This window comes from Gossypium raimondii, chromosome 13 (assembly GCF_025698545.1).
Source record: "Gossypium raimondii isolate GPD5lz chromosome 13, ASM2569854v1, whole genome shotgun sequence".
NCBI lineage: Eukaryota > Viridiplantae > Streptophyta > Magnoliopsida > Malvales > Malvaceae > Gossypium > Gossypium raimondii.
In genome coordinates, this window is record NC_068577.1 from 34142087 (window position 1) to 34161315 (window position 19229).

The window sequence follows — 19229 nt, forward strand, 5'->3', positions numbered from 1 at the left end:
GGCGCTGCTTTTGAAATGATTATTTAAACCCAAAATTTTTTTCTAGCTTCATTTTCGCTTTTTCTCAAAAAACTGAAACCTCTCTTCCTCCTCACTCCTCAAGGCTTTCGGCCTTGGATTCAGCCTCGCCGCGCCACCTCCACGGCCAATGGCCGAGTTCGTGAAATGGGCTTTTCAGCCCTCCCTTTCGGTTTCCTCAAGGCTTGGCCTTCTCCACCATGAGATCGAGAAGAGAAAAAGAAGAGGCCCTCTCCACGCTCGACTCGACGATGGTGAAGATGGGCACCGACGCCGGCCTTTGAAACGAACAGGTACCTTTTTCCTTTGTTTAGTTTTTTCTTTTTTAAAAAAGGGTATAACAGACAACAACAAAAAAATAAAAAAAATTAAAAGTGAAGAAAAAAGGGTGCGCAAGAACAGAAAAAGAACTGGAATCAACCTTTTCAATTTTTTCTTCTTTTTATTAAGTTGTTTTTTTTATTACAAAAATTGGAAGAGGAACCCTACAAAGATGATATTCGGCCTCTTTATAGCCGATTTTGCTTCTATCTTTTTCTACTATTGCTGCTTGCGTGTTTGCTTCTTTGTTGCAGGGATTGATGGTGGAGTTGGTGGCGGCAGATGGGACAAGACGAACGGTGGTGGCAGAACAGTTGGTGGCTAGGGTAGGTTAGGGTTTCTGTCACTAGTTTAGGTTATGGGCTAGGTTTATTTTGGGCTGAATTGGGTTTGATTGTTAATTGATTTGGGTTGTAGTGTTTGGGTTTTGTAATTGGGCTAAATGGACTGTTTTTATTTTTGTATGGTTTGGTTCATTTGTTGCGGGCCTGGGCAAATTTGGGCTTCTACAGCTGCCCCTCTTTGCTCATTGTCGTGTAACGAGAACAGAGCAAAGACTAAGAAAGACCAAATTTGCCCGGTCTTGCCGAGTCTTGACTTCTCTTGACATTTCTCTTCAAGTAGCTTCACTCTAGTCCACTATGCCTTGTTGCTTCGATCTACTCCACTGCACTTCAAAAAGATATGACCTGTAGTTTCAATCCACTCTGCTGCAACTTTAGGGGGACGAGATTCATGGTTTTAGTCTGCTCCACTGCAACGTCAGGGAGATAAGACTTGTAGCTTCAACTGCAACTTTAAGGGAATAAGGTCTGATGCGATCTGCTCTACTGCAACTTCAGAGAGATAAGATCAATCATTTTAACCCGCTCCACTGCAACTTTAGGGAGATAAGATCTACTACTTTAATCCGCTCCTCTGCAACCTTAGGGAGATAGGATTATCGGCTTCAATCTACTCCACTGCAACCTCAGGGAGATAAGATTTGTATCTTCAATTTGCCCCACTGCATCTTCAGGGGGATAAGACTTTGGTTGTTCGATCCACTCCACTGTAATATCAGGGAGATAGGATTTGTAACTCGTAACTTTTGGAAAGTAAGATTCATCATTGTGGCTTTAATCTTTTTAACTGCAATATCGGAGAAACAAGATTCACCAATTTGGCTTTAATCTGTTCCACTGCATCGCTTGGGGCGTAAGATTCGCTGTTGTAGCTTTAATCAAGATTCACGGATGTGGCTTTAATCTTTTTAACTGCAATGTAGGGGAAGCAAGATTCACCGATGTGGTTTTAATCTGTTCTACTGCATCGCTTGAGGCGTAAGATTCGTTGTTGTAGCTTTAATCAAGATTCACCGATGTGGCTTTAATATTTTTAACTGCAATGTAGGGGAAGCAAGATTCACCGATGTGGTTTTAATCTGTTCCACTGCATCGCTTGGGGCGTAAGATTCGCTGTTGTAGCTTTAATCAAGATTCACCGATGTGGCTTTAATCTTTTTAACTGCAATGTAGGGGAAGCAAGATTCACCGATGTGGTTTTAATCTGTTTCACTACACCGCCTGGGAGGTAAGATTCGCTGCTGTAGCTTTAATCTTTTTTTAACCGCAATGTCAGAGAGGCAAGATTCACCGTTGTGGCTTTAATCTATTCCACTGCACCGCCTGGGAGATAAGATTCGCTGATGTAGCTTCAATATTTTTAAATGCAATGTCAGGGAAGTAAGATCCGCTGTTGTAGCTTCAATCTGTTCCACTGCAACGCTAGGAAAATAAGATCCATTGTTGTAGCCTTAATCCTTTTAACTGCCGGGGAAATAAGATCCGCTGTTGTAGCTTCAATCTGTTCCACTGCAACACTAGGAAAGTAAGATCCGCTGTTGTAGCTTCAATCTTTTTAACTGCCGGGGAAACAATCCGCTATTGTAGCTTCAATCCGTTCCACTGCAACACTAGGAAAGTAAGATCCGCTGTTGTAACTTCAATCTTTTTAATTGCAATGTCAGGGAAGTAAGATCCGCTGTTGTAGCTTCAATCTGTTCCACTGCAACGCTAGGAAAGTAAGATCCGCTATTGTAGCTTCAATCTTCTTAATTACAATGTCAGGGAAGTAAGATCTGCTGTTGTAGCTTCAATCTGTTCCACTGCAACGCTAGGAAAGTAAGATCCGCTGTTGTAGCTTTAATCTTCTTAATTACAATGTCAGGGAAGTAAGATCTGCTGTTGTGACTTCAATATTTTAAATTGCAAACTATGGTTTCTTCGATCTGCTTCGTTGTCAGTACAGGCAGGCAAGGCTGGTGTCTTCGATCTACTTCGCTGCCAGCATAGGAATGCATGATCTGCTATTTTCAATCTACTTCACTGTCAGTACAGAAAGGCAAGGCTTGTGTCTTCGATCTGCTTCGCTTGCCAGTACAGGAAGGCATGATCTGCTATCTTTAACCAGTTCCATTGCAACCAATGAAGGTAAGGTTTTGTTTTCGATCTGCTTCGTTGTTAATGCAGGAAGACAAGATCTACTTCTTTAACCAGCTCCATTGCAACCAATGAAGGCAAGTCTTTGTTTTCGAACTGCTTCGCTGTTAATGTAGGAAGGCAAGATCTGCTTCTTTAACTAGCTCCATCACAACCGAGAGAGGCAAGGTTTGTGTCTTCGACCTGCTTCGCTGTCAATACAGTAAGGCAAGATCTGCAACTTTATTGATCTGTTCTTTTGGGAACATGACATGTATGTTCTATTTTATGAACCTAATTGTGCTTAGTGATTAGGATGACATTATCTGAATGAATCAAATGCTCCTAATTAGATGTGTATGAATGACATTCGAATGAATGCAAAATGTCATGAAAATGATTCCTTAATGCTTAGGTTATCATCACGCAAAAGCATATTAAGGCTTTATCACTGACGTGCTACAACGCCTTCTTGCTCGGCAGGCGTATCCAAAGAAACACTTAATCTGATTTGTGATAGCCCGAAATAGGGCCTAATCGGAATAGTGGTTTCGTAACCACAAATCCGAATTGAAATAGTTTAATTTTATAAATTTTTATTAGTTACTGATTGATTGAAATATTGTGTGAAAATATGGATAGAAAATTTTAATGCTTTAGTGCTTAATTGAATTTTTAGGACTAAATTGAGAAAAATGCAAAGTGTGTCTAATTAGTGATTAAATGACTTAATTGAATTATTGCATGAAATTGGAAGTGTTTATGTGGCAATTAGACCATGAATTAGTGTTATGGACACAAAAGGGTATTTCTAGAAAAATATCTAAGTAATGGGTCAAGGGCATTTTGTCCAAATTGAATAAAGACAAAATAAAGATGAAAACAAGTGTTCATCTTCTTAAAATCAGACGCTTGCTGCCAAAAAATTCATGTCACCATAGCTAGGGTTCTTGAACTTCCTAAGCTCAATTGTAAGTGATTTCTTGCCCCGTTTTTGATTATTTTCGTATTTTTATGCTTATTGAAGCTTGAATTTCATGTTTCTACCATTTAATTTAAATGAAATTAAAGTTTAAAAATTGACCCATTCATGATATAATTGTAAATTGATTAGTGATGATAGATAATGAATGTTTGAAGTGTTAATTACAAGTTTTACTAGATGAATTTTGATGAAAATGTTGAAAAAGGGCTAAATTGTGAAAGATGGTAAAGTGTGCATAAAGTTGTGATTTTGTGAAATTGAGGGCTGTTATGAGCATGAAATATGATTTAGTGAAGTTTGAAATTTAAAAATTTAGTGAATTTTATTTTTACGAGCTTAGGGACAAAAGTGGAATTTTTGAAAAGTTTCGGGGAAAAATGTAAATTTGCCAAAATATTGTGTATGAATTGTATTTGAATGAAATGTTGATAAAATGTATTAAATTGTGTTAATATAGATCAAGAAAGAAGAAATAGTGGAAGTGATCGGGAAAGAGAAAGTTATCGACTAAATTACAAAAATAGTCGTTTTGCATCCGAGGTAAGTTATATGTAAATAATAGTTATATTTGTATAAATTGTGAATTATATTTGATATGTGAATTAATATTGAATGTGGAAGGAAAATTGTTCATGAATTATTCAAGTAATAAAGTGTTAAGTGTAAATTCCGGTTGAACTTAGGAATAGAATTGGATACAAGTGACATGTCACTAGAGACCAGTCATTCAGAATGTTACAGTGTTACAGTGAGTCCCGGTCTTTGGGTGATCTAGCATGTGTTGCGAGACACTGACGACTTGTGTGAGCAGGCCGTGGACATTCCAGTGTTATTGATCGCTGGTAGCTTGGCTACATTTCAGTGGTAGCTTCGCTACATATCGATGGTAGCCGGCTACATATCGATTGTGGCACTTATGTGCTAAATCTCTACGTATCCGTGTATATTCCAACTGCTCAACGGGATTAATAATGAATTAAAGTGAATATGAAATGTTAAGTGTGAAAATGTATATGCAAGTGAATTGGTAAGATTGTGCATGTGTAAGTGATTGAAATTGCTAAGAAATGTTTTGATTAGTTATATGTTAAAAGTGTTAATTATTAAATGAGTAATTATTGTTTACATGTAACTTACTAAGCTATTTATAGCTTACACATCTCTTTCTTTCCTTTGTTTTATAGTGATTTGAACTTGATAGAATAGTGGACCGTCGGAGCTCAGTATCACACTATCATAGCCATCTCGGTATTATGTGCTTTTCAAAATGTTTGAACTATGGCATGTATAGAGTCTTAATCATTTTGAGCATGTTCAAATGATATGGCTAAGATTAGCTATTGAAATGGTTAGTAAAGATTATGTTTTGGTATTATGTATGTGTAAATGGTAACTAATTCAAAGAAGCAGTTTCTTTGACAGCAGCAGTGACGTGAATGTAAAATTCACCATAAATAGTAGAAATGGAATTAGAGAGTGAATTATATATGGAATTAAATCTTATCAAGTCTATTTTTATATGAAAGAAACGATGTAGGAAAAGGAATTCTGTATTTTGAGATATTTTAATTTTAGTGAGACAGGGTCAGAATGGTTTTTGAAGTCCCCTGTTCTGACTTTAGAAAATCATTATAAATTGTACAGAAAGAATTATGGGTCATAATTTATATGTGTAGATTTCTTAGTGAGTCTATTTTCAAAAGAAACAAACGATAACCTTATATTTATTTTTTACAAAGAGATAATTGATTTTCAGTGCCGAGAGGTCAGATCTATCGAGCTGTGAAACAGGGGATACTTTAATGAATAAACTGTACTAATTGGCCAAGTCAAAAATTCTGAAAATTTTATGGTAAGTAGTAATATGAGTCTAGTTTCAGGGAAAATTTACGGATTTAAATTTTGAGTTCTGTAACTCGAGTTATAATTAAATTAGTGAAAGTCACGCAGGTAGACAGTTTTGTTGTGAACAGTGAATTTAATTTTAAAGGCAAATTTTTATGCTCCGAATCGGTAAGTTAAATTGGATAACATCTCGTACTCGATTTCGGCGACGGTCTCGGGTAAGGGGTGTTACATGATTTCCCTATATTGTGAACGTCAAAGTTCAATCCACTGGATGCAAAATTTGAACCATCTTTCTCCCGCTGTAACCCAAGGGTAGAAAAATATGACTTTTCTCAATCTTCTCCTATCGCAATTCAAGGATATAAAATGTGACGTTTTTTTGGTTCTTTTACCCCATTCCCAAGGTGTCATACCAAATGCTCATGCACAATCGCAAAATTTTCTTCTCCGAGAAAACCTTTTATTATCACTCGGTGATCATTGCCTGTTTGTTCATTGAAGCTTTGTCACCAACACGGCATCTTGTTATTTTGTTCCATCAATGTTTCACCAAAATCTGAAAAGATAGCCTTTAACTTAGACTCTTTCTTCTTAGATATTTCGCCCTTTAAACTTGGCGTTTTCTAAACAATAGTCCTGTTTCAGGTTCCTATATTATTTAGAAACTTCTAGAGTAATATGCAAAACTTCCATTGTGAAAGTGTTATTAGTCCATTAATCATTATTCTAATGCAACATGCTTGCAAAGAGAACATAACGATAGATAAAATAGAATTGATTTGAGAGCATGCTCGAAATGAATGAATTATCAAGGGTAGCAAGAATAAAAGAGGAATTGATTGGAACACGTATCTTGAAAAAGAACGAAGTATTCTAAGAACAACAACAAATTCAATATATAAATAGTATGAAGGTTAGGTGCCCTAGATATCGCAGCTTGAACTTCTCTGTACAAACTTTCTGAAGACTTTCCTGAGTTTGACATGTGTTTAGGAGATCTACATGACTCTGTCGATGCCCCAAGACGTTGCCTTACCCTTTCAGGTATAGCAAGATCACCACATGCCCCGATCTGATCACTTCATGCCCCATTCTGATCAATATTTGAGCCGCCCTTCGGGTTTTCAACTCAAATCCCTTTTGGCCTAAGGTGCCCTTTGCGGGTTTTCCCCTTAGCCTCTCCATTTTTACTTTTTCATTTTTTCATTTTTCATTTTTTTCATCATTTTTTTTTGTTTGACTCAAAGTACCCTTTACAGGATATCACCTTGGTCCTTCCTTCTTCTGGATCCGAGTTTATAGGATTGGCAATCTCACTCAGGATCAGTGCTCCTCTGAAAATGGTCTTCTTTACAACATAGGGACATTCTTGGTTTGACATTCATTTCCCTTTAGAACCCTTTCATTAAGGAAGAATCTTTTTCAACATCCAGCCCTCTCGTGGAATTCTCTGAGACGAGCCTGTTTATTATGGGCTTATATTATTTATTTATGGTACATCCGACCCTGATGAATAGCTTCTAACCCTTTTCCTAGGGTCAACTGATCACATCGCGATAGGATCCCTCCAACAAGCAATGAGGGGATTTTAATAGGTAAAACTACCTCAATCCTGTAAATCAAAAAGAGAGGTGTTGCCCTAGTACTGATGTTTAACAAACAATGAGGGCAAATGGTAATTTCTCACGTCAATCCTTGTAAGTCTCAGTCATTTTCCTTCAATTTTTGATGTTCAACTCTAGGAACTTCAAGGATTTAATCGTGGTGTCCACTTCGAGTTAATTTGAGACCTCAGCTATCGTGCTATTGTTTAAGCTCAATGCATTCTCCAATACCCTCTTCTCTGAAATTCTGTATTGGTATACGATGACTTTGACTCATGAAGTAGCCTCTCAAAAAAATGAAGCAATGCCCATTAGAAGTTTTCGATAATGGTGATGTCCATGCCCTTTTTTACTCAAAATTTGAGTCGCCCTTTTTCGGGTTTTCAACTCAGATCCACCTTTGGTCAAAGCGCCCTTTGCGGGTTTTCGCCTTGACCTCTCCTTTTTCTTTTTTCTTTTTCTCCTATTTTTGACTTTGGTTTTTTTTGATTTTTTTGATTTTTTTTGATTTTTTTGATTTTTTTTGTTTTTTGTTTTTGTTTTTTTTTTGAGTCTGAACTCATGAGATCAGGCAAGTCCTGGTCATGCTTTTCGACTAGAATCAATGTTATTCTAAAGTCTTCCACATAAGATCTCCCACTTTCATCTTGTATGTGAAAAACCTTCTTTGGTACCAGATTCTTTCATAGAGCCCTTTTGGGACGCAACTATGGCAGAAAACTTTGGATATTCCTCTTTAATCCGGACAAAATCCAACAACATCTTGAAGGGATGGAAACTTGACTTCAAATGGGCAAAGCTATGTTGACTCAACAGAGAGGCATTGCCCCGGCAAAGAATTGCATCGTTCGCACTGTAAATTTCTGACATCGTGCTGTTGTGCAGGTTTTATTATAAGAATCGAGGCATACCCTGGTATGATCATACAAAGACATCTTTGAACTCTAGAGGTAACTCAACAAGGTCTTGCTTCGTCTCTGTGGTCAGGTCAATTCTACTCTTCTCCAAACCCACAATTCCTAATGATTCATTGTGAGGTAGAATCTGTCGGTTCTCTTGTTCTACCATCCTTAACAAGTCTGAGATAAGCTACAATATTTGTCATTTTCAAAGTCATGAGATCCGTCTAAACACATGCCTCACTCAAGAGGAAAATCTGGGTCTGTAGCAGAGTCATTCATGTAATTGATATCCGGGGACCCATAGCAAGTACCAAAGAATATACAAAAGAATTCATGAATAATTATTTGTATCATATAATTATGAATGAATGAATTATGGTTTGGAAGAAAATTCAAAAGAATGAAAGAATCAGAAATAACTATTCAGAAAGAATGAAAGAATATTAGCTCAAAAAGGAATGCAAAGATGTATTTTATTAGAATAATGACGTTCAGACATTAGCCTATTTCACAAAGGAATTTCTATCGCTTTAGGCTTAAAACAACAAAAATGTTCTGAACATTACTCTAAATAAGCCTTGATAACTACAGGGATTTCTTCCACAAGCTAATTGCTTAAAACACTCCAGATTTATAAGGGCAGGTATCTAACAAGGTCCATTTTCCTTTGTATCTTCATGTATGCCATTGGTGTGAACACTTGCCAACATTGCTTCATACATCTCATTCATCCCGTTGTCAACATGATTGGGTAGATGGCTTTTTGCACTAGATGAATCACCCAACCTAACAATACCCATGTTGATGAATTTTTCGACTAGCTTCTTGAAGGCAATGCAATTCTCTATTGAATGCCTCGTAATTCCCGCATGGTAGTCACATTGTGCGTTCATGTCATACCATTTGGGATACGGGGGCTGTATAGGTTTTAAGTAATGAGGAGCAACAACATGCGCATCGAACAAGCTTTGATACAACTTCTTATATGACGTCGAAATTGGTGTGAACTGGAGCTTCTCGGTACCTGGTTTCACTCCAAATTCTTACTTTAAAGGACTCCGATGGCTAGTGGTCTCCGTATTTGGCCTACCCACAGTGATTGGTTTTGAGTGGCCCTTGTTATATCCGCCTGCGTTATCCTTTTTATTCCCCTTCTTCCTTGGGGCCTTTATAGTATCTGGGTACTCTACCCTCATCTGCTTTATTTCGGCTAGATTAGCAACAGGATTAGCTAAATCGTTCCTCAAATTGGATCCTAAGCCTGTCAGGCAATTCACTGGTGTCGATGTACCAGTCTGATAATATTGGGATCCGATAGTAAAGAGTGCCCCTTGCGGGCGCCTATCTGGCTGGACCTGGGCACTTGTCGGAGTACAATCTAAGGAATAGACAAGATCCTCATTATTAACCCTAAAGTAAACCACCGGGTCTTGCACTTCTTTTGACTTTCCAGCTAGCAATCGGTTGAACTGGTTTATCATAGTTCTCCGTAATTCTAGCATCTGATCTCTTATCTCTTTTTAAAATTCAGTCATTTGCTCCTGCATCTGGATCTGCATTCGCTCTAATTTTTCCAACCTTCGTTCCATTTCTCTAGCCTTTGCTTGGATATCGTAAGGGTGTTTGGTTGGTTGGTTTTCCAGGTTAGCTGAAATAAATTTACTCGTTTAGACTCTTTCAATGGATTTTAATGCATGTAATGCAATGTGATGCAAATGCATGAAATGAATGCCTAAAGAGACGTTGATTCTGATTCAATTACATTTAGAAAACTTTTCTAGAAAGCAAATTCCCTTACATAAAATGGATACATGTACGGCCTCACCCTCATATTCCAAGAAACAACATCGGTCTTTTTCTTCATCCGCATGTTTGAGGTAATCTCGCCAATAGATGCCATTGCTAGCTCCTTCTTTTGATCTTGGTCGCGATCCATCATCTGCCCATCTTCATAACGCTCGTCAGCTTCTTGAAATGTCGAAGGCTCTTAGACAATCGCCTTGAATCCTCAGGCCACGAAGTAGGGTCACGAACTCTTCCATCGCCCTTCTCGCATTCCTCAGAACATATTCGAGAAGTCATATTATTTTTCACCTTATCAAGGAATTCGTATTCCATGACAAGCTTTCTAATTTAGTAATCGAACTTGAATCCATATCTCTTTCCTAAGATGCAAATGCAATGCAATGCAATCATAATCAAAACACAACAAGAGGGGTTAGTACAAAACATAAGCAAGCACAGAAAACAAAAAGTACCTAATCAGGTAGATACTAGGGGTTTGGAGTGGCTCTACCTAGGTTAAGTTCCTAAGTCTACTGTATGAGGGTTGATTCTAAAGTCAAGGTACCCGAACCAACAGATTCCTCGATCTTCACCCATTATAGGCTCATACAAACCGAGTTCGGTTTAAGGGAATACATTTCCCTATGGCTGCACGGAGATGAAAATCTCACGAAGACATAGGTACAGATGTATTCCGGAAGCGATCTTCTATCCTGCACGGAGGTGAAAACCTCACGAAGGACTAGTTTCTCACTCCCACCTAAAAGGGAATAATCGAGCGATCATGTAACGCAACATGCAGAAATATATCAAAATTCAAACCAATAGAGCAAATACAAACTGAAGTAAGGATAATCGTAACAAAAATGGACAAACATACAACAAAATGACCGTAGATTTGAACCAAGCTTTCGAGTGACCTCTAGGCATTCGGTGTGGTTCTACCTAGGGTCGGCTCTTAAGGCTCATTATATGCGATTCGGTTCTAAAGTAAGGGTACCTGAACCAGCAGATTCCTCGATCCTCACCCATTATAGGCTCATACGGACTGAGTTCGGTTCAGGGGAATACATTTCCCTATGGCCATGCGGAGATAAAAATCTCACGAAGACATAGGTACGGATGTATCCCGGAAGCGATTCACTATCCCATGCGGAGGTGAAAACCTCACGAAGGCGTAGTTTTTTAGTCCCACTTAAAAGGGTGTGACCAACGGTCATGCAATGCAATGTGCAAAAATATACATCTAAACGCAGTAATTATAAACAAAATTATAAAGACTGAAATAAAAACGAATGAAATACAACACAAGGATCGTGTGAAGTTTTCAATCTTTGACAAAAGACAAAAAGTAATCAACATATGGCTTGACTCTCGTATTTTTTCCCCAGTGGAGTCGCCAAGCTGTTGACACCATTTTTTGGATGAAAACGGAGTCGACTTAGGTTTTGAAAAATGAAAACGAAAACGGGAGTCACCACCAATCCTTTTTGATAAGGTGTGATCGGGTCACCTTAAAAAGTGGTTGTTTTTAATAAACGATTTGATTTTATTAAAACAACGGTTTTGGTCCACGAAATTCAGAAAAACGGGTTCAGGAGTCGGTTACGCACGAGGAAGGATTAGCACCCTCGATACGCCCAAAATTGGTACCTAGTTGATTACTTAATATCTTAGTGTTGAAAAATTGAAAACTTTAAAGAAATTTAAAAATACGATTCTTATATTAAAATGTTAAAAAATTTGAGAAAAGTGGCACGTTCCACGTTAATCGAGAAAGAAAGCATCATATCCAGTAAGTTAGGACACAATGTCTCGAATTCCCGATATGCGAATGAATGTCAAAATTTACTTATTTAAACGATGTTTGATTATCTCGGGTTTAGAAAAGGGAACATGCCCAGTAAATTAGGACACGATCTTTTCTTAATTCCCAAGATTGTTTAAAACTTGAGTTTGAAAAGATTCGTGTATTTAGATTTATTATGAAAATCGAAACCCAGTAAGTTAGGGTACGACCTTCTCGAATCTAAATACAAGATTTTGCTTATTCAAAAATCATAATTTATGCATCGAATAAAATTAATCTAACACGAAATAAAACACAATGTCAATATCGAACAAAACAAAAATGAATACGATGATGTAACATAAATAATATGAGTAATAGCAATGAAAATAAATTAGATAAAAGGATAAACCAATAACATACAAAATAACAATGCATATAAGGAAATAAAATTAAAATATTCATTCAAAATAATAATGAAAATATAAATAAAGAAATAAATAAAGAAATGAATAAGGCTATAAAAATATAAAAGGTATATATATGTGTATATAAATTATAAAGTATGAAAACATAAGTACATATATATAAATAAAAGTACGTATGTGTATATATATATATAGGAAAATAATAAAAGGCATATAGATATATAGACATATATATATAAAATATAAAATATAAAAATGCTTTTGTATGTATATATAAATAGATTATAAAATGTATGTACAAGTAGAAAGCATATATATAGATATATATATATATATATATATATATATAATAAAAATACAAAAACAAAGCTAATCAATATATTAACCCAATAGTAACGAATAAATAAATAGGCAAATAAAACTAATAATGATAATAAATAATAATAATAATAATAATAATAATAATAATAATAATAATAAAACTAATTTAATAATAATAGAAATAACAATGACAAGACTAAATTGCAAATAAAACAAAATCTCAGGGGATAAATCAGAATCAAATAAGGCAAAGGATCGAATTACACTACGCTAATGAAACGGAGGGACTGAAATAGTAAATATCCCGTACTCCAAAACGCATCACTTTGCGTAGGACTAAAATGAAACAGGATTAAAGTTATGCGACAAAATTGAAAGATAAAAAAAAACAATTGCAAACAAATAAAAATGGAGAAGGACTAAAAGGGTAAATAACCCAAAAGTTGAAAACGCGGATCCTCCTCGAGCGAGTCTGTCGCATGGTCTCCCTCCTTAAACGGCGCTGCTTTTGAAATGATTATTTAAACCCAAATTTTTTTCTAGCTTCATTTTCGCTTTTTCTCAAAAAAAACTCAAACCTCTCTTCCTCCTCACTCCTCAAGGCTTTGGCCTTGGATTGAACCTCCGCGCCACCTCCACGGCCAATGGCCGGAGTTGCGTGAAATGGGCTTTTAAGCCCTCCCCTTTCGGTTTCCTCGAAGGCTTGGCCTTCTCCACCGCGAGATCGAGAAGAGAAAAAAAGAAGAGGCCCCTCTCCACGTTCGACTCCGACGATGGTGAAGATGGGCACCGACGCCGACCTTTGAAACGAACAGGTACCTTTTTCCTTTGTTTAGTTTTTTCTTTTTTAAAAAAGGGTATAACAGACAACAACAAAAAAATAAAAAAAAATTAAAAGTGAAGAAAAAAGGGTGCGCAAGAACAGAAAAAGAACTGGAATCAACCTTTTCAATTTTTTCTTCTTTTTATTAAGTTGTTTTTTTTTATTACAAAAATCGGAAGAGGAACCCTACAAAGATGATATTCGGCCTCTTTATAGCCGATTTTGCTTCTATCTTTTTCTACTATTGCTGCTTGCGTGTTTGCTTCTTTGTTGCAGGGATTGATGGTGGAGTTGGTGGCAGCAGATGGGACAAGACGAACGGTGGTGGCAGAACAATTGGTGGCTAGGGTAGGTTAGGGTTTCTGTCACTAGTTTAGGTTATGGGCTAGGTTTATTTTGGGCTGAATTGGGTTTGATTGTTAATTGATTTGGGTTGTAGTGTTTGGGTTTTGTAATTGGGCTAAATGGACTGTTTTTATTTTTGTATGGTTTGGTTCATTTGTTGCGGGCCTGGGTAACTGGGTAAATTTGGGCTTCTACATTAATTATTTATAAAATTTAATTAAATATTAATACAATTTTATTATTTTAAAATATGTTTTTTTAATTAATGATTTTAACATCTTTGTATTACTTTATTTTAAAATGTGATTTGAGTATATAACCAATATCGATATTAACATAACATAAAAAATATAAACCTAACAAATTAAAATATTACATGCATTTGAATTAAAGTTTCAAAGAGGGATAATATTTATATACCAAATACATCATCAAAAATTTTACATTAACATTTACAATTTAAAGTGAAATTATTAAACTAAAAGCTATAGCATCTCTTGTTAATTCCATTTTGATTCACTACCATCATCATCATCACGTGGCAAAGAAAGGTAACTTGCCTGTAAAACATGAGTCACAGCCGCAATTCATAACCTTTTTTGCTACAAGTTATAAACTATCCAGAGAGGCATGCAATAAATAATTTGTCCCACATCATGCAAAAGCAATTTTGGATGCAAGCACATCAATTTTCAGACTTCTATCTCCCAAACCAAGAGGAAATAATGGAGTGATATAGGTTTCGGCAACTAGAAGTTTCAAGAAATGAACTCAACATGGCTATGACGTGTTCCAAAAGTTTCAATCAGATTCAATCTCATCTTATGCCTTGACTGTAGTCTCACCACACCTCTCCCAATCATGGCCTCCAGTAAATATCATCTTGCAGGAAGGACATGTTATTAAGTGCAGTACCAATTAAACAACATATCTGTCTGAATTTGTTTTTACTTTTTAACACCATATACAATTCCTACTTTTTTTGCTCACTAGTCCTCTTACTTTATCTACACATCACTCATGTTGCGCTCCAAGTTAGAATACTTAAAAAGAAAAGAAAAGTTCGCAGTTAGGAGAAGCCATAGGACCAAATCATTCACCTATTTCCTCACTAAAACTGCCTCCCGAGAGAAATAGGTAAATTTGAATGCATAAAATGGATAAACCATCATGAAACAATCCACAAATCGATATGAATATATGATACAAGAAGTTAAGTAGGAAAATTCTAATGAAATTACGCAAAACAAATTCATACTATAAGTACAAAAGTGTAGTCCACTAAAAATGATTTAGAATGTCAATTGATTTATTCAGAAATTGACCTAACTCAAACCGTGCAGCACAGACTTTTTTTACACAGTCATAGTTTGATAAAAAAAAAATTAGACACAGTGGCCATGAAAATGATACAGGTCTATCATCTTCTATTCATGAACAATCTCTGGTAAAAAATGAACAGTCCTTTTAGATTGGAAGTTCAACAAATATTATGTCACTAATAGCTTTAGCATTCCATCTGAATCATTAAGGTTATTTTGTGCAAAATTTATGCACCTCTCAAAACTGCATCTCATACCTTAAATTCCAATACAGTGAAGCTCGAACCAACTCATGCTACCTCTTAGAGCAGGTGCAACAGATACCAAACATACAAGCAGATTCTTCTCACCATGCATCTTTACAAGATTCAGTAAGCATTGCACCTAAATTGGAGGATATGCAACAGCACTTCTCCAGTCAATCTCATCACTCAATTACCATCCCTAGCACTTGAAACTTTTTTTTTACTTTATTTTAACTCTAACCAAAACACTTCTTGTACACACTATTATCCATATATATATAATAGTCAAAATAAGAAACAAAATGGACAATAAAAACAAGTTGCGAGACAAGTGGGTTCACCGTTCAAAGTCGTGTGGATGGCCATATATCCCATCTCAGTTGAAAAAAGATAAAAAAATATAAAGGTTGAATAAAAGTAACTCCAATGCCATGGAAAAGAAGAAAAATGGGTGTAGAAGAGAAGAAGCTCCCCGGTGATAGCTTTGGGGTTTTCCCAATTTGTACTTTTCAACTTCCTATTAACAATGGAAACTTAAACCTCACTGGAAAAATAATATGGCTAATATTCACCATTAGTCAGATGATCTCATAAGAAACCAACAAAAACACCTCCAGCGGCACAACACAAAGAAGATAAAAACAGTGATAGTTGTGTTCCGGGTCAAAAACTTGGCAAACACGAGATCTCTCTAAAAGGTACGTCCTGATGGCTGCTCCTGATATTCTTTCATGCTTATCAAACTGAATCTCAACAAATTAAAATGAGAAGATAGGATAAGAGAAGTAGAAAGAAAGAGGGGGAGAGAGCACCGTAACCTTGAAGAAAATGGAAGGAAATAAAAGAGAACCAGAGAGATTTTCTAGAAGAAAAAATGAAGAAGAAATTGTCCCTATACCGTGAAATATTGAGGATAAAAAAGTAATTAGTCAGCCAAAAGCACTTTTGGCTTAGAAAAAGCTATTTCTACAGAGGAAAAGCACGTTTTAAAAGTTTAAAAAAAAAAAAAAACATTGAAATGGTGTGAAAAGCACTTTTTGGAAGCACAGCTAAACAGGGCGTAAGATTGTTCTTCTCCTCATAGATCCTTCCTCCACAAGACGTTGTTCAGTTAGGTTCCCATAGCCCACTCCACCTCCATCCATCAAAGAGCATAAACGGGAACATTTCTTACCAGGTGAGTCTGATCTCTTCTTTTTAACGCCTCTATTGCCAACAAATGAGCTAATTGATTCACCAATCTATGTGCATGTCTGAAAATGATACTCCGATATCTGGTTTTATCCCTCTGAATATCTCTGATGTATGCTCCGATTTCTGATTTATCAACTAGATCTATCTGACATTGAATCTCCTTCTATTGTCACCACTGTCAAACCCATGTCCACCTCCGCTCGTACTGCCATCAAACATGTGAGGGCTTCTGCTACAAAAGCCGACCCAACCCCCGTGTGCAGTACTGTCTTCGAGAACAAGACCTTCCCCACAGCGTCTCTCGTTACAATCTCTATAGCTGACAGTCATACGCGGCATCGAAAATTACCTTAGAACCCACCCTAATTGGCGGCTTCCATTCCTCTTGTACTCGCAAAAAGGTACGAGTCTTTGCCTCAATCCTATCTAACTCTTGTATATATATTGAAATGAAAATTGCTATCTCACTGCTTGATTGAACCATCATTTCATAAACTCTTTTATTTCTGTCAAACCACAGGGCCCATAGAGCGTAGCAAAACAATCACATTTGCACTACGTTTGGTTGGATGGAATTGCTATTCCATTCCGCCCTAATTCCGCGCGCTACAGTAAAGCAGCCGTTTGGTTCACCGTTTAGGTGATTCCACGGAATTGCTATTACAGTCTCATTCCCTCAGCTCACCGTTTAGGTATTCAGGGGTTGGGGGTCTGAATACCTATTCAACACCACACCGTTTAGGTTTTTAGACCAAAATAGCCTGCCTCTCTTCTTCCCAAAATTCTCTCCAGATTTCTTCCTCCCCAAATCAAGCATCCATTCGCCCTTCATCTTCATCTCCCCAAATATTGTAAAGGGTACGTTTTCTTTTTCTTTTTTTTCCTGATTCCTTTTAGTTAAAGTTCTTTCACCTCTTTTCAACTTTTCTTTTCCCCTTTCAATCCTAAGTTCGATTGAGACTTTTTCTGCTCAATCTTCTTTAATTTCTTTTTTTTCTATTATGTGTTTCTCAGGCTGCTCGCAAGTCGGCACCGACAACTGGAGGTGTGAAGAAGCATCACCGATATCGCCCTGGAACTGTAGCTCTGCGGTTAGACATCAAATCACGTTTTCTTATTCTTGTTTACACGAAGTGAACTTATGATGTTTCCATTGGATGCAGTGAAATCCAGAAGTACCAGAAAAGTACTGAACTCCTCATCAGGAAACTGCCTTTCCAAAGGCTCGTTCGTGAAATTGCCCAAGACTTTAAGGTAATACCATTAAATTCCAAGTTAATTTTACCAGAAAAGTACTGGTAAGTTAATTTTGCCTTAGCACACCATTGCTGCTTTACGTTTTCTTATTCTTGTTTACCTTAGCACACCCTTAGCAAGGTTTTTGTAAATTTGATTTAGGGGTTTTTTTAAGGTTACTGTTTTGGCCAAGACTTTGTTACTGTAAATTTCATTTTTAGGGTTGATAATTAGGTCATTTCTTATTTCTTTTATTTGTTAAAGATATGAATATATGTAAGTGTGTGCCTATCTATCAATGGTGATTAAAATTATATTGGAATATAATTATAAATGGAATGCAAAGTAACAAAATTAGTGGCAAATGAGATCTAAGAGCTAGGACTCAAACCAGATATCAATTTTCTTTTTTGGGTAAATTGTAACTTTTCCTTATCAACAACTATTTCATAAAGACCAAAACATGCAGAATGTTTAGGTTTGTACTCTGTTGTTTGGGCTTCTTTTCTAGGATTGCATCCTTATTTGATATAAATCACTTGAAACTATTTATGCCTTTGATACATAAACAGCTTATTGGCTTCATATCCAGGGTGGAGTTTGTGATTCCGACTTTGGGTCTGCATATGGCTGTCAATGCATGTGCAGCAGCAGCAGTTGCAACTGCTATGGGTGTCCTCTTTCTCAAGTTGGAAGATCCTTATCTCGATACATTCCTGTTAGTATGAGGTCCGAGTTTGTTGTAGCTAAAAGTGGCATCAAGATAGTGAATGACACTTTCAATGCCAATCCCATTAGCACCAAACCCGGCATCAACACGTTGAAAAACATCGATTGTGATGGAAAAAGAGTTGCTATTCTTGGGGACATGTTTGAACTAGGTACTCATGAGATAGAGTATCATGAGGATGTATTAAACATTGTCTTGATGCTTGTATTGATGTAGTTGCCATTGCTGGGCAGAGGTTTCATTTAGCAGCTGATAATATGAATTTAATGAAGAAGATGAAGGTTGTACATGCTATTGAAACAGAAAATCTTATTCCTAAAATCTTGAACTGTTTGAATATGAATGATGTAGTCCTCGTGAAGGGTGGGTGTCAGATGCAAATGGTGAAAGTTGTGGATGCAATTAAGGCAATGCCGAGATTCACTCAACCTTCATGTTCGGGTTCGGAGAATCGAAGGCAAGAACAAGGATGACAAATCTGATAAAAGCAACTGATCAGGAGTCGAACTCTTAAAACAGACATTACCATGTCTTTTGTGTTTATAATATTTGAATGGTATAATGACATGATAGAATGTCATTATAATGTTGTAACTTTTTGATGTTGTAAAATTTTATTACATATGGATTATGACATATAAACTAATGAAATCATGTAACTTTTTGTTAATATATGAATATTATATTTGGAAGTGAAATATTATTCTCAAGTTATTTACTACTTCTAATATTTTTTATTGTAGAATAATTAAATTATTTGTTTCACTAATTATATTTTAGCACATTAAATATATATTGCAGTTTAAAAATAATAAAGTAGATTATATATTATTTTTATAGTATTATATATTATGATTTTCGTAAATTTATATAA

At 36.3% G+C, this 19229-nt stretch overlaps 1 protein-coding gene across 1 annotated transcript; it reads left to right on the top strand.

Moving 5' to 3' along the window:
- The first annotated feature begins 10609 nt into the window (after positions 1 to 10609).
- Positions 10610 to 19053, top strand: LOC105781545 (uncharacterized). Its single transcript, XM_012606078.2, has 7 exons — positions 10610 to 10645; positions 13560 to 13631; positions 16280 to 16372; positions 16713 to 16790; positions 17404 to 17480; positions 17553 to 17643; positions 18218 to 19053. Exons 1-7 carry the CDS (start codon positions 10610 to 10612, stop codon positions 18569 to 18571), a joined length of 801 nt encoding a protein of 266 aa, XP_012461532.1. The 3' UTR covers positions 18572 to 19053.
- The last annotated feature ends 176 nt before the right edge of the window (positions 19054 to 19229 follow it).

Coding starts and splice junctions, on each gene's coding strand:
- LOC105781545 (XM_012606078.2), top strand. CDS start 10,610: ATGTATTCCGGAAGCGATCTTCTATCCTGCACGGAG. Junction 10,646..13,559: donor ATCTTCTATCCTGCACGGAG/GTGAAAACCTCA, acceptor TCTTTGTTGCAG/GGATTGATGGTGGAGTTGGT. Junction 17,644..18,217: donor AAATTGCCCAAGACTTTAAG/GTAATACCATTA, acceptor CTTCATATCCAG/GGTGGAGTTTGTGATTCCGA.